We start from the raw sequence: 15,543 nt of genomic DNA, 5'->3' as shown, positions 1-15,543 counted from the left end.
TGTTGATCATTTTGCTTCGTTTAATGTTCATTGTTTAAAGTATTTTTGCGCACATATATTTGGTCATGTTTGTCAACTTTGATTTAATTCTCATTTTATATTGTTATTGTCTCATATTAACCTATTTGCCATTATCATCATCCGGGAGTTTGCATTCGACTTGGGTGGATGTTTCCAAAGTCTGCAATAATCCACAAGTAGAATTCGACACTCCGGATCAAACCGCAGTAATAAAGGCCCTTTTCTTATTTACATTTCTGTTTTTAATGATTTAAAGCAGACAAGATCGCAGCTTATGTCATTTGTATGATAACCTTTTTTCACGTTATAAATTATAACAAGCTGATACCTGTTAAGACATGACGATGTTAGCAGAGTGGAAATACGGCTGTATTTTACTAGAGTTGAATGCGGGCTATCGTATCTTGTGATTTGTAACACGAAGTGTGTTTTGAAAAGGGTATCCTGATAAAAAGTCTTATATTTCAAGGACAATCTCATGCGCGGTGAATTTCCATTTTGAGCGGGGAAGATTTCTGTCATTAATCAAAACACGCTGCAAGTAGATCGCGTAATAACTTTAATAAAGAAGTTAAGCCTAGGCACTTTAATCTCAGGAATCTTAATAATTGATGCACTCATAAACTTGATTGGGAATTTAAATTTGAACGCTACGTTACAACACCACAATAAATGAATATAACTCATTCGGAACTCCTCGGCCATTTTTATCGAAAAGAACCTCGGATGTATGCCGGTACATCAGTAGAAGTAGTTCGTAAATGTTTGAATTATATCATTAATTAAATGTAGTGTTTTGGGTTGTATTTATTGATCTAAGTTTAACTGCTCAATTAAATTACTACGCAATCCACTCGCAGCGGACTTAAACATACCTATTTCTGAATAGAATGTAATTAAGTTTACGATCTGCTTGTACTTATGCACTTTGATCTGATTTTTCTAATGGTAAATAGCCGACGTGTACCGATAACTCTATCACCAGATTCAACAGTATACTTTTTAAAAAACGTATTGAATTACAGTCAAAACCCGTTGGCTCGAACTCGCTTGACTCGATTTTTTAGTCGGCTCGAACTGTATATAAAGGACCGATTTCTTGATATTGAAGGTAATCATTACCGCTTGGCTCGAATTTGCCGAGGCCCGAGGTTTTTCGCCGGTCCCTGGGGCTTCGAGCCAACGGGGTTCGACTGTATATATATCTCTTTAACATTTTGAATGTTACATTTTGAACTCCAAACCAATGTTGAAATTAAACAATACGTCAAGATTTAAAACGCAATCACTTCATTGATTTTTATCATTGGCCTGTGATATACATATTCGCGGTGGAGAACCCACGTGACTTATTGATAAAGTGCATAGCAACAAAACAATTTTAAAAGGGCTTCTCGATTCATATACGTTTTTTTTAAAGATGACTTTTCAATATATGGAGAATTTTTGTCATATAAAGACCATAAACCCCGCAATAAATAGCGCTTTTCACAGCTATATAAAACTTTCGCTAAATCCCTAACTTTTTGGTTTGTTCCCACTTTGCCAACCGTTAATTGCCTCCAATTAAAGTAACTACCAATTTTTTTCTGTAAATCTTGATCAACTGATTTCTCATTGTTAAAAGATTCAGCAAAGTACACTGCTCCTGACAAATATGCTACTAAAATTAGCTTTGGCCGTGATTACGTTATTATTGCTTATTACTAATAAGTTATTCATACGGAAATCATATGTTAGTAAATTTTATGCATTTTTGTAGGTTTCAGAGGCTATGGTTTTATTTCTTATAATATCAAATTAGTGGTTTAAAAATTTAGCCGAGCACTTTGACTCATTTATAAATAAGTCGCGTGGATTCTCCACCATGAAAATGTGTTATGCATAATGACAGTGGTTATTTGTACAGAAAAGGGAAATAACCGCTGTGTGGAGGTTGACATAAGGATATGCATAATGGTAGTGGTTATTTGCACAGAAAGGGGAAATAACCGCTGCGTGGAGGTTGACATAAGGATATGCATACTGGCAGTGGTTATTTGTACATGAAAGGAAAAATACTGCTGCGTGGAGGTTGACATAAGGATATGCATAATGGCAGTGGTTATTTGTACAGGAAAGGGAAATAACCGCTGCGTGGAGGTCGACAAAGGCTATGCATAATGTCAGTGGTTATTTGTACAGGAAAGGGAAATAACCGCTGCATGGAGGTTGACATTAAGATATGCATAATGGCAGTGGTTATTTTTACAGGAAAGGGAAAAAATCGCTACGTGAAGGTTGACATAAGGATATGCATAATGCCAGTGGTTATTTTTACAGGAAAGGGAAATAACCGCTGCGGGGAGGTTGACATAAGGATTTTGATAATGGCTGTGGTTATTTGTACAGAAAAGGGAAATAACCGCTGCGGGGAATGTTGACATAAGGATATGCATAATGGCAGTAGTTATTTGTACAGAAAAGGGAACAAACCGCTGCGTGAAGGCTGACATAAGGATATGCATAATGGCTGTGGTTATTTGTACAGGAAAGGAAAATAACCCCTGCGTGGATGTTGACATAAGGATATGCATAATGGCAGTGGTTATTTGTACAGGAAAGGGAAATAACCGCTGCGTGGAGGTTGACATCAGGATATGCATAATGGCAGTGGTTATTTGTACAGGAAAGGGAAATAACCGCTGCGTGGAGGTTGACATCAGGATATGCATAATGGCAGTGGTTATTTGTACAGGAAAGGGAAATAACCCCTGCGTGGATGTTGACATAAGGATATGCATAATGTCAGTGGTTATTTGTACAGAAAAAGGAAATAACCGCTGCGTGGAGGTTGACTTAAGTATATGCATTCACGCAGTGGTTATTTGTACAGAAAAGGCTATTAACCGATGCTTGGAGGTTGACATAAGGATATCCATAATGACATGGTTATTTGTACAGAAAAGGGAAATAGCCGCTGCGTGGAGGTTGACATAAGGATTGCTGAGTTTTCTATATAAAAACTTTTCTAACAAAGTGATTGTAATATTAAATCCATTATTTTGTAATAAATGTTACGATCTTTCGTTTTTTCTTTTGTGCTTCAAGACTGTCTGACCTTTATGACGTAGTGAGTTGATTTATGCTAGCATCAAAACACACGTCGTGGTTGCAGTAAATTTTAAAATTAAATGCTTTCCTTGATATTTAGACAAAAACTAGATGAATCGTTTACTATTTTAAAAGTTTAAAAGTTGTGGAGAATATCATTTCAGAGATAAGGAGAAATAAAATTGATTTGATTCAACTTAAGTTCCCCTGGTTTATTCAGACTTAAACACTGGACAAAATGAAAAAAAAGTAAATAAAAAAGATTTGTTCATTGATAAATTAAATTGTTTTCTTGACATTTTCTGTTTTTATTGATATTGGGACATTCGGATTTAGATTGAATATTTGACTTATAATTTAAGATTGATTAATTTCCTTTAATTAATTAATTTAATTTAATAAATATAGTTAAACGACGTCTAAGTCAGGGCAAAATTTAGGGCAAAAAATGTCACAATTAATAACCTTTCAAATAAGAGTTGCCACAGAGTGAGTGCACCTCTTTTTAAGATTGCAAGCTTTGGTGAAACATTCATGGATCACTGTGAAATCAGGTAAAGTGTAAAACCTTAACCAGAATTTATATACTGTATATCCGCCCGAAAGTTTGCCGAAAGATAGCCATAAATAACTAACTAACTGAGTTTAACAAAACTGGTGACTTTAAACTTGAACCTGTCTATTCCATAATAACAGCCGCTTCAGAGTTATTGATGATTTTTGTTTTGGCGACTCTACGCGTCCATATTCAACTTGTTGTTTTCCTGACCAAGAATGACAGACCCCAGCGCTAAGTATATTGAGCGGAAAGTTAACAGGCACCTGCTAGATAATTACACAATTGGCGATGCTTTGTTGACAGATCGCCTTTGAATTTGAGTTTCATGAAACACTCAAGTGTATTTATGAGAAAGCTATTGGCTAAAAAAATTATGTGTAACTTTTGTGGTTCCTTTTAACAATGTAGTGTTAAATATTGTGGATTTACAGTTGAAGAATATATTTTACATTGGGATGAATAAGTCGACTTGTGGCGTTTTGGGAACAAAATGAATATCCAAATGTTAAAAAAGTTCACAATACGCGCAATATTGTGGCTAGAACCTGTCGAGAATGTGTTTTGCTAAATCGCCGTCCTTTTTCGATCCAATCTGAAGGCTTTCCATATATTAAATGAATACCTAAATAAACTCTGGAAGATGACATCTCTTTTACATTGTCCTGTCTTCGCCGCTTTCTGGTCGATTCAGTTAATCTACGTCAACCTCTCTTTCTCTTTTCCCTTGTGTCCATCTTTGTTTTGAGATGCTGACCTCATTGATTGTTCATAGCTATCACGTGATCGTCTCCGTTCAATTTCGTAGGCCTTCGGAACTGCTCGGAATAACTCCGAGTAGGCCATAGCGGAATTTTTGGTAACCACCAAAATTTAAATATTGTCTGAAAATCGCGTTAATATCAGACCATCGGAGTGTAATCTACAGACAAAATTTTGCAAAACGCTATAATAAGGATGCCTTTTCATAACAGTTATGTTATTTTTGTGTTTTATAACCCAATTTCCCGCTGAACGTACAACTTTAAGTGAGCAGAAAGTGCATGTTGTCTCATTGTGTGATATTTATAAATGATGTTTCACTTTTATCACATTTTATCTCTCAACTGTCAAGGGTTAAGAGATCACAACAAAGGTCTACGCATTAATGAATACTTATCAAATCAAGAAGTACACACTGCGTTTTTGCAAGAGACACACATTTCTGAGAATGTAGTAAATCAAATCTCGAATGACTAAGACGGCTTGGTAAAATTCAAATTGAAACAACTTAAGTCGGGTTGTTTATATTCTAGTTAAAACGTATTTCGATAATGTAAACGGCTTAAATGGTCGATATGTAGTTTTAAATATCAATGGTTTCGAACTCCACACACATTGACCAGTCCAATTGCGCTCATACCCCGATAATGACATCAACACCTTAACTCATTCCTTAAATGGTTTCGAACATACATATACCCTTATTGATAACTTTGAGAACAACAATTTCAAAAAAACACGAAGAAAATGATTCTTTTTTTAAAGCTTTATAACATCTAAAAAGAAAAAAAAATGTTTAGGTATAAAAGAAACTGGAGGAGATTTTAACAAATCAATGGGTAATATAGATATAGAGTTTCTAAATACAAATTCGGGATAAAACGTAATTAAAGTGATAAAAAGAAGCAAACTAAATGATGCATGACATGAAAGCAACCTAGATACATAACATTACACACGGAGAAGGAAAGACAGTTACGAAAAAAGCAGACTTTATTACTGGTTAATAAATAAAACATTTGCTCCTTTTATTGTAAGCACTGATGTTCGACCAGCATGTGTTAAATAAACGGATTGCATGGCAATTTTGATATACATCCATTAACAAACAGAAATAGTTCCAGGTTACTGGAAACTGAACAATGCATATTTAGATAATGATCATTTTATTTCTTTAATGTCCATTTCCTGAAAAAAAGTTGTACCATTTAACGGTAACATAAATATACAAACAATGTTTGAACTTAGGAAATTTAAAAATTAAAGGAAAGATAATTGAATTTGCCAAATAATTAATCAAAAGTTGTGGGAAATAAAATAACAATATTAAAAAGAAATACTAACCTATAAAAAAGTTCATGGTGTAAATGATGACGAAAAGAATACAATCAATTGGATTTAGAGGGTATCATTCTATTTCTAGAATGAAATATACAAACAAAGCGAATAGGATCACGCATACATTCTAAAGAATGTCAGAAAAACACAAACTATTGTGTCCCTAGAAAACTCAAGACAAACGATGAAACTTAAACGTGGCTGGCATTTTATTTTATATATATATTAGAAATTCTTAATGAAGAAAATAAAGATTAATAAAAAATTATTTATAATAATCGGATAAATTAGAGGAAAATGATTATGATTATAATACTCCTTTAGAAAATAAGTTAAAACGCAAAGAGGATTTTAACAAACGAGGAATGTGAAAATGTTTAAACGTCATTGAAATTTAACAAAAGTACCGGATCCGATGGCCTATGGTTGAATTATATCTAGAGTCTTGGAAATCAATAGGAGCTTTTGTATTTGATGTTTTAAATGAGGGATTCGTTTGATAGGAGCTAAGCTACACACAAAGGTCAGGAATGTTGTCTTTATTATATAAAAGGAGGACCTTACAACTATAGAAAATGAGAGACCAATTACATTTTTAAATGTAGATTTCAAAATTGCAGCACAGGTTTTTATCACTTAGGCTTCATAGAGTTATATCCAAACTTGTATGCTCAGACCAACAATGTTATATCAAAATTTGCTTGTTATGGTGCAACCTACGTTACGCTATAGTCAAAATTGGATATCAGAAATTAGAACTCAGAAGATGCTTTTCCCAAATATTGCTATGAATATCTACTTGCGAAATATAGAAACAAATCAATAAGAATATAACAATCAATTATAAACCAATTCTACTTTTGCCAAACAACAATATATATTTGTTTTTGATTGAGAACAGTTTTTAGAGCTAAAATTTATCGCATTGGGAAACAATACCTACAGCTTGGATTTTTTTTAAGGAAACAGTTATGTGATATCAGACAAAAAAATAGTAAAAATTAAAGTTTTAAACAAAAAGAATCTTGAAAAGATATAAAGCATAAGTGGGGTACGGTCGACTCCCCGAACTACAATTTTTTAGTTGCAATACATGAGAGACATATAAATATGTTTTCACAGATTGTTCATCAGACAACTCTAATTGGGAAATCGTACTAAATGCCGTTTCAAAATACGGGGTACACAAGAATATAAAAAGACAGAAAATATTGCACTTGGATATTAAAAACACGATATGGCATTCCTCTTCATAGATTGTTCAACTGTCAACTCTGGTTGGCAGATAGTTTCAGATACCTTTTCAAAATACGGGGTAAACAAAAGTATAAAACGGATTTTTTTATTGTACTTGGATATAATATAAGTAAATAATGTTTTTTTTCAAACATAATATTTGCCACTCTGTGTTACCTCATATACAAAGCATATTTCATCTGCGATAGTAGAACATGTCGATAATTTGCATGCATTAAAACTAGTTTTTTATTGCAACGTTGTTGTTTTATTCTACATGCGTTGAATGGAATATGAAAAGGGGGTGAAAGATTTAAATATAACATACTATTTATGTCATCGTGCATTAATTGGGATATTAAATGTTCAGATCCTAGCGCTGGTTGGTGTCACATGGTTTCAATGTTGAACCATCAGATATATTTCAACTTAGAAACATAAATGTAATTTAAATGTTTGTTTCAACTTTGAAAACACAACAACCACTCAAGTATACTATGAACTAATGAAAGTAATACTTTCGCATATGAAAGCGGTGATCAGTAGTTTATGTAGCAATTTTAAACCAATAAGGGGCCGACGTAAAAATGAGTTTCAAAATTGAATAACTATGCCTTAAATAACTATGTAGTGCTTGTGATATCGGCCCGATGTCGGCCCGATGTGTGAGTGCCATTTGGATGAAATTGATTTAAATGACACTGAACACTTTATAATATTCTGTTTAGTTCAATTTTTCGACGAGTCTGTTCTTCCTGATGTACGCATACTGATCGGGAATTTCCAAAAGGGCGGCTAGTGCCACAGCTGCCTCTGGGTTCCGTGTCGCCGACTTCACCTGTAGTATAGAGGATACATTTTGATACTTTTAGATATAAATCATTTGTTTGCTACCGTTTGGTTAGTTAAATGACAAGTGTATTATTGTGGTCCACAAATTCAATGTAACCCATTACCTTATGAAAATCAACAAACTGAAAGTTATCGAACTGGCGCGCCGGTAGCTTGTCATCAAAGTCCTGCATGGTATCCCAGGGGCCGTCCCCTACCCCTATGACGACGATGGACAGGGGAAACTCTGAGGCCTTTGTGATGGTCCGGATGGTGTCCTTCTCATTTGTGACCTGACCATCCGCAATTATCACTAAGACGTGGTACTGAAATAAGTATGCCTTAAGTCATTTATACGGAACATAATCAAGGTATTGTGGAACATTATGTACAGAAATGAGTAGATATCGTACTCAAGACATTTTTTGATACTATTTTAAATAAGAAATTAGCTCACATATTCTAACTTCCATCTGATCCGGTTTCTATACTTTGGACCGGTACCAAAGGGTCATCTATATAATATAATTAAAAACGGCATACTGGAATTATCAAATGGATATTAATGACCATGCATGAAATAACACTGAAAACATATGTATCTACTTTGAAAATGTTCTAGTACATGGCCCGGGTTAAATCGTTTGTACGCAAAAACTAGCCTACAGCAACATAATATAATCACAATACCCTGACATTTTTGTTATAAAATCAGTCGAGCTATTTATACCTGTTTCTTTTCCTTGACGATACGTATGGCTTCATCAATGACTGGTGCAAAGTTGGTTGGTCCTTCTAGTTTTACTGTAGGCGTTATCTTTTTATACACGCTCAGAACGTCCGCAAAACCATCACACTCGCCCTGTGTGAAGTATATGAGCATTACGATGATGTGAAGGATTTATTCTAAGATTTAAACAGGAACGTTGAGCAGTAATAGGAACACAGGCTTCAAATTTTGTAATAAACGATTGTAGGAGTTGATTTTATGCATTTGGAATAAAGCCAGCTGATAAAACCAATTCCGTACCTCAGGCTTCAATGGAAATACTCCCTTATCTTTAACCTCTCTGTCACCAAATCCGTACACCGGGATCATTCCATCATCGTCAAATGATGCCAGGGTCTCTCCAAGTATACAGATAACCTGGAAATATCATGTACATTAAATAGAGCAATCATTCCCAGTTTCAAAAACAATTGTATGCATTTTTTTGGAACAGTCAGTAATAGTTTCTAGAACCATCATATTCAGCTTCTCAAACAGCAATGAACAATTACTCTTATTAGCATCCCTTAAAAAACTCCTAAGAACAACCATTGACGCTGCTGGAGCAATTATTACCAATATCTTGAACAATGATCACAAACACTGGAGCAATCATATACAATCACTTAAACTATCATAAACATTCACAAATGCACTCATGATTGGAAATCATTTACAGAAACAGGACTAATCTATAAAAAAATAATTATAGATTGTCTAGAAAAGCAATCATTTTCAGCAACAATATTATTATAGTTTCATGAACAATCAGTTTAGGCTTCGTGAACATTCATGAACTACTCTGATAACAATCGCAACATTCATATTGTATAGTTTTACACACATAGTTATTGAAGGCATATCGCATGGGTGTCAAAATTTCCGTACCTGAGCCTTTGCTGCGAAGCTGCCGAGTCCTATGATCTTGGTGTTTATATTGGGTCGGCCGTAAGGTGTGCGTAGCTTACATTTAAGCAGTCAACACAATTAATTTCGTTTGAAGCCAATCTGTAAAACTAATGGTTTCACGAGCCCGAATTGCCTTTTCACGAAAAGCAATGCTAAGTATACCATACTCTGCTACTCTGTCACTAGGTTTTCGCTCCACACATATCTCAATACTCCCTGTGTTTGTTATTCGTGTAATTTCGCTTGTAACTTTAACGACTCCGATAAAGCACGGTGACAAGCTCTTTTGTAACTGGATGCTTGGTCCCTTATAAAGTACGGCTCGGGAGATACCATGTTTTCCTACTTACTAAATTATAGCATATTTACATTAATTGTGAATGCTTAATCAATTAATTGATATCAACGAAATATGCTGCATGCATTTAATACTACACACGATGTGGGTGTAATATATACTCTTGCGAGTGACAACTATTTCTGTACATGTATATGGAGAGATTTTCCTGACAATTTGCCCCCATTTTAAGAAAACACTTTGTTTTCTATAACAAACGTTTACCGATTCTTGATAGATTCAATTATGAAGCTGTAATTATGAAAAAGCAATGCCCATGCCATTATTCTACCATTCCCGACCGTGCTGTTTTAGACGAAACCTAACGGAGCATGATCCATCTGAATCACAAACTGCCTACCGTACACATACTTTTGATACATCTTGATTCCAAATACTATTGCCAAGCCTTTTTCTCTATTGGAATAGTTTTGTTCTCGTATCAGATTTTTTGCTGTTAAATTCAATAGGAAACAACACGTCGTCATGTCGCTGTTACAAGGCAGCGCCAATCCCACAATCCGAAGCATTTGCTTATAGCTCAAACCGGATCTCGAAATCCAGAAACCTCAAAATCGGTGCCCTGGTTAGCTGATCCTTATAAATTTTGTGTGCCTTGCTTCCCAAACTACCTTGTGAGGACAACCCTTTTTGTGAGGTCTGTCAAAGGTTATGCTACTTCTGCAGGGACAGGGATGAACTTCCTGTTTTACACAGCAAATTCAAGGAACTTCATTACTGGCTGTGGAGCATCTCGAATACGACACAACTTTACTGTTTCATTCTTAGTTCACAATTTCCAACATGTTGTCCCGTGAACCCAGCGTTCCGATAACCTATCAAACACTATAAAAGGCCTGCCAGTCTATTTCGATCGAACAAGTCCCTGTGCACGGATATGTGCTCGTCCCATGTTTGTATGTTCCCAAGTATATTGCCCACATACATTTATGGTTGAACGCAGCCCTTTAGTAGTTTTTGAATCATTCGATTGAATGTAGCTCCTGAGCTTATCATACCAAACGGCATTTGGCGGAACTGATAGGCCCGAGACTGAGTTGTAAAAGCCGTACAATGTCTAGACTTCTCTTCCACATCTTTCTGCCAATAACCTTTAGTGAGATCAATTTTCGTGTAGAACCGCTCAGGCTTTACCTTAGCCCAAAAATATTGTATGTTAGCCATTGGTTTCATGTCGAAACGTGTAACAGCACTGAGCTTCCTAAAATCAAAACCTGTGTCTTTCGTTTTCACAACAGGCAATTTGCATTTAAACTGTGCTTTTTCTATATCTCCATGCTTCATCATAAGCTCAACCTCTTTTTTATGACATCTCACTTTTCATACGGGATGGGGTATTGTTTCACACGAATAAGTTCGTTAGTGGAAAGCGCAATCTTATGCTCTACCAGGTTCATGTATCCCGGCTTTTCTATGATAATAACCTTGTATTCGCTCACCAAATTCTTAGATTGGAGTTTGTGGAGTTTTGTGCTGTTGTTCAATGTTTCTTGTATTTGTTTTATGGCTTTTGCGTTTATCCCGAGCCATTAAACGGCGTTTATGTTTAAACTTTTGTCTACTGAACTTGTTTCTTTAGTTCTTCACATATTACATATACACATATCACTATAAGTATTGGCATCACTGTGACTCTGTCTCAAGTCAGACAAAATGTTCACATCCTTGTACGTTTCATGTCCTCCGCTCATATCGTTTTTTCAACATTTTTTATCACTGTTCTGTTTAGTTTAAAAAAAGCCATGCCTACTATAACAAGATGTTCATATCTCTCTTCAAACGTTTAAGCAGGTTTATTGGAAACAGCTTAGTTCTGTCCCCTGCTTAAATTATGTAGCCCTATTTATTAACTTAATCTTGAACTATATAATGTAATTGCAGTTTGTTTCGGTCAGTGGGCAGCAAAGTCAGCACCTTGTCACCATCCTGTGACCGTCTTGGTTTGGCTTTTTTGCGATAGTGGTGCTTCCCCTGACAATAGGCTTTCACGGGCAAGCTTGCACGTTTCTTCAAGCCTATTTCTGAGTTCCAGCACATTACGTTGTTCTGTCCATGGTGTTTCATGCTTCAGACCACAGTTGCTGCATGGGACCTCGTACTGTTTTCCCATACAAAATCTCAAAAGGCGAAAACTCAGTGCTCGCCCGGGGAAATTATCGGTATGCAAAAAACACGCTTGGAAGTATCTATCGCAATTTTTGTGTGTTTTTTTTCTATCACATGCGCTTCGGCATGCCCTTGAGAACACCGTTCATTCTCTCATAGTCAATGAGATCTATGATTGTTTGGTGTTGTTAATATCTGATTTACAGACACCAATTGAGCTACCTCCTGCATAAGTTCATAAGTAAACTGAGTTCTCCTATCACTCAGTATCTTTGATGAAAGTCCTACTCGACAAAGTATATAGCGAAGCCTCAGCTACGCGCTCAGCTTCATCAGGGCTTATTTTTTCGGCGTTCGCGCGTCAGCGACAATCAAAGGCTTCAGCCCCCTTTCAGTTCTCTGCTCCTGTGCTAGTGTCATTATCGAAGGTTTGAACGTTTGTAGTTGTGGGATCCATTTCGGGTCAGGGCTGTCCCTGATGCTCGATATATTTCCGATATGCGAGGCTCAAAATCTACAGTGTTTTTCTCGAAGACAGACATTATTAAACCCGAAATTTTACTAGTTTGTGCACCTGTTTTTCCGCGGTTCATTATATTGAGATTATGTGCTATATTGTTTGTATACAATATACATGATCAGAGTAGGTAAGTCTTTTAGACTGAACACTTCTGGTACTGGGCCTTTTGACTTGACACCCTAACATGGTTGCATAAAAGTTAATGATTTCAAAAAAATAATTATAAAACGTAGCTAAAGAGAAAAAGATATAAAGATAAAGTACCTCCTGATATGGGTTGTAAGTCTCTTTGGTGATGTCGTGTAGGCTGAGCCCATGGAACGTCTTCGCACCCTGTCTCATGTTACTCAATGTGTAGTCGATACCTACACAAATAAAATATCTTAAGACCAGAGGAGATTTTGTTTTACACTTTGACTTGCCTACCCCAATCCAAAACATCCCCCTTTTTATCCTATTTTCAATTAATTGTTATATTTTAGCCTTTGTTCACCAGACATTGAAAACAAAATCACTGTCTTTAATAGAAATATAATAGGAAACAAAATCTTTCAGAGCTTCCTCTTTGACGTCATTGATATGAACAAGTATTATTTCTAGTCGTACGAATCATGTGTCGAAGTGGGAATGGGTGACTTAGTGGTAGTAGTAGTAGTAGTAGTAGTAGTAGTAGTAGTGGTAGTGGTAGTGGTGGTGGTGGTGGTGGTGGTGGTGGTGGTAGTAGTAGTAGTAGAAGTAGTAGTAGTAGTAGTAGTAGTAGTAGTAGTAGTAGTAGTAGTGATAGAAGTAGCAGTAGCAGTAGCAGTAGCAGCAGCAGAAGAATGAGCAGAAGCAGCAGCAGCAGAAGTAGCAGCAGCAGCTGCAACAATAGCATGTGCGGCAGACAACACCAAAAGAAGAAATAGCAGAAGAAATGTTTTTACAAATACTACCGAGGGTAGATGATTAATTGCTATCAATACTTTTCTACAGTCAATGATTTATGCCTTCGGTCAAACCTCTTGTTCACAACAATTGTTTATGTGTTATTCTAAGACCATGGCATGGGGGGAATCCAAATGAATGGTGCATTTTGGACGTATTTTTCGGGGGGGGGGGGCGTCGCCTTTGTACCAGATAGAGCTATCTCTTGTAAAACAACCGTCAGTTTTTCATGATATTTTATTTCGATTACCCAAATTACGATTCAAAATTAAATCTTAAATACGTCGGTAACCCTAAAAATTATCACGGCCCACCGGAATAAAGCTGGATCCGTTTAACGTTGCAAGAGTGATCAATGTTAATCTAAATAAAAACCCAAAGTGAAATCGACCAAGGCTCACCGAATATGAGTCCACATTTGTCCATGCCGCTCGCCTTGAGAGCCGCTGTGACATCGTTCAGCGTTTGGAATCTGTCCACTATCATTTCTAGGTGGAAACCTCCCCTGGCCCCTGAGAAATTTAGCTGTACTTAGATTCGAACATATCTATCTTCATATTTTTTCTTAAAAATTCACCTAATTCAGTAATTTTGAATGGTAGCATTCAATACAGGTTACTATGCTGATTTGGGTTTGGAAATCGACAGTAGCGTGATGCAGAGTTTTCAATACGGCGTGCTGTATTTTGATTGTTGGATATGGAAAAGGAAATTGATACGTAATAAACGTAATATGTAATAAATGTTAGTATTTTTAGAATTTAAACACAATAACTTAATCTATTGGTAATTTAATTTTAAACAATCAATGTAAAATTGTTAACAAAATAATCAACAAGCATAACCCTTAAATTCGTCCCGTGGCCTGAAGAAACATGTTTTCCAATTATATTTTCTGAAACTTTAAGAAAAGCAAGTTACAAATAGTGTGTGTTCTGCAAAAGTGCATTGCCTGCAAAAATAAGAACTCTTGATATCGTAACATCCAGAATACCACAATGTTTATTCACCAGAAGTTCCACAGTCCACACTGTTCGCTATGCCGTCACTCATTATGTGAGAAGAGTTCTCTACGTCCATATTCATTGCGAAATTTGGAAGCAGGGGCTCCGTCCACTTCCTGCAAACATGTTCAGAAAAAAACGTTGCTAATACATCGGTTCACGAATCATGTGAAGTATGACGTCACTAGATGTGAGGGAGGAGTTTCCTCGATCCATGCTTATTGCATTCCCGAAAAACATTTATACACTGGCATCGTCATCGTCGTCGTCGTCGTCGTCGTCGTCGTCGTCGTCGTCATCATCATCATCATCATCATCATCATCATCATCATCATCATCATCATCAACATCAACAACACCACAACTCCACCACCACCACCACCACCACCATCATCATCATCATCATCATCATCATCGTCATCGTCATCATCATCAGTAATTTAAATATTCTTCATTAATCTTAACTGTAAAATAAAGATAAAATTAATGAAATTATGCCAGAATTTTTCAAAAATTTAAAATCAATAAAAAAATAATAACCTGCGCCCCACACGACCAGCTTTAATACTATCCGACATATTTTAAACGATAAATAATGATCAATCCTCTCTCAAAAGCAAATATTTTTCATAAACAAAATACTTTAAATCTCTATTTTTCTGCAATGTAAATAACAATCAATATTCAAACTTGCATTGCACAGACTTCAAATTCTTTTGAAATCGGAAGATCTTAGTCCGCAGATTTATTTTTCTTTTGTAAAAGATATTTGACATTTCCAATTATTTTATTGAATTTATTATATCAAGTTGACAATGACAATTATTTTTTTCTTCTTTTCACCCTAGCAATTTAATGTTCTTTAATATGCGTATACGGTATTCAGTATTTACCTTAAGTTTTGGGTTTTAAGAATGGCATTATGATATTTGAGATGCTAATTGAACAAATCTGATCAATAAATGAATGTAGTCATTTTTATGAGATCTATCGTACCCTGTAATTTGAATTTAAATTCATGAATGCTGATCACTTGATTTATTTATTCATAAGATATGCGAAAAAACTTGAACCAGCCTGAATTTACATTATAACAAGATTCTTTAAATATTCAAT

At 35.6% G+C, this 15,543-nt stretch overlaps 1 protein-coding gene across 2 annotated transcripts; it reads right to left on the bottom strand.

The window, feature by feature from the left end:
- Positions 1-5,412: 5,412 nt before the first annotated feature.
- On the bottom strand, positions 5,413-15,157 carry LOC128206732 (uncharacterized). Of its 2 annotated transcripts, XM_052909380.1 has the most exons (8): positions 14,968-15,157; positions 14,434-14,543; positions 13,825-13,935; positions 12,764-12,864; positions 8,868-8,984; positions 8,568-8,699; positions 7,963-8,163; positions 5,413-7,844 (listed from the first exon to the last, which is right to left on the bottom strand). In XM_052909380.1, the coding sequence occupies exons 1-8, from the start codon at positions 15,003-15,005 to the stop codon at positions 7,731-7,733; spliced, it is 924 nt and encodes a 307-aa protein (XP_052765340.1). In that variant the 5' UTR covers positions 15,006-15,157; the 3' UTR covers positions 5,413-7,730. The 2 variants fall into 2 exon arrangements, with proteins under 2 accessions (XP_052765340.1, XP_052765341.1); XM_052909381.1 differs by lacking the exon at positions 13,825-13,935.
- Positions 15,158-15,543: the final 386 nt, after the last annotated feature.

This window comes from Mya arenaria, chromosome 10, assembly GCF_026914265.1.
Source record: "Mya arenaria isolate MELC-2E11 chromosome 10, ASM2691426v1".
NCBI lineage: Eukaryota > Metazoa > Mollusca > Bivalvia > Myida > Myidae > Mya > Mya arenaria.
The sequence above is the reverse complement of the archived record's forward strand: the minus strand, read 5'-3'. Positions and strand labels throughout refer to the sequence as shown.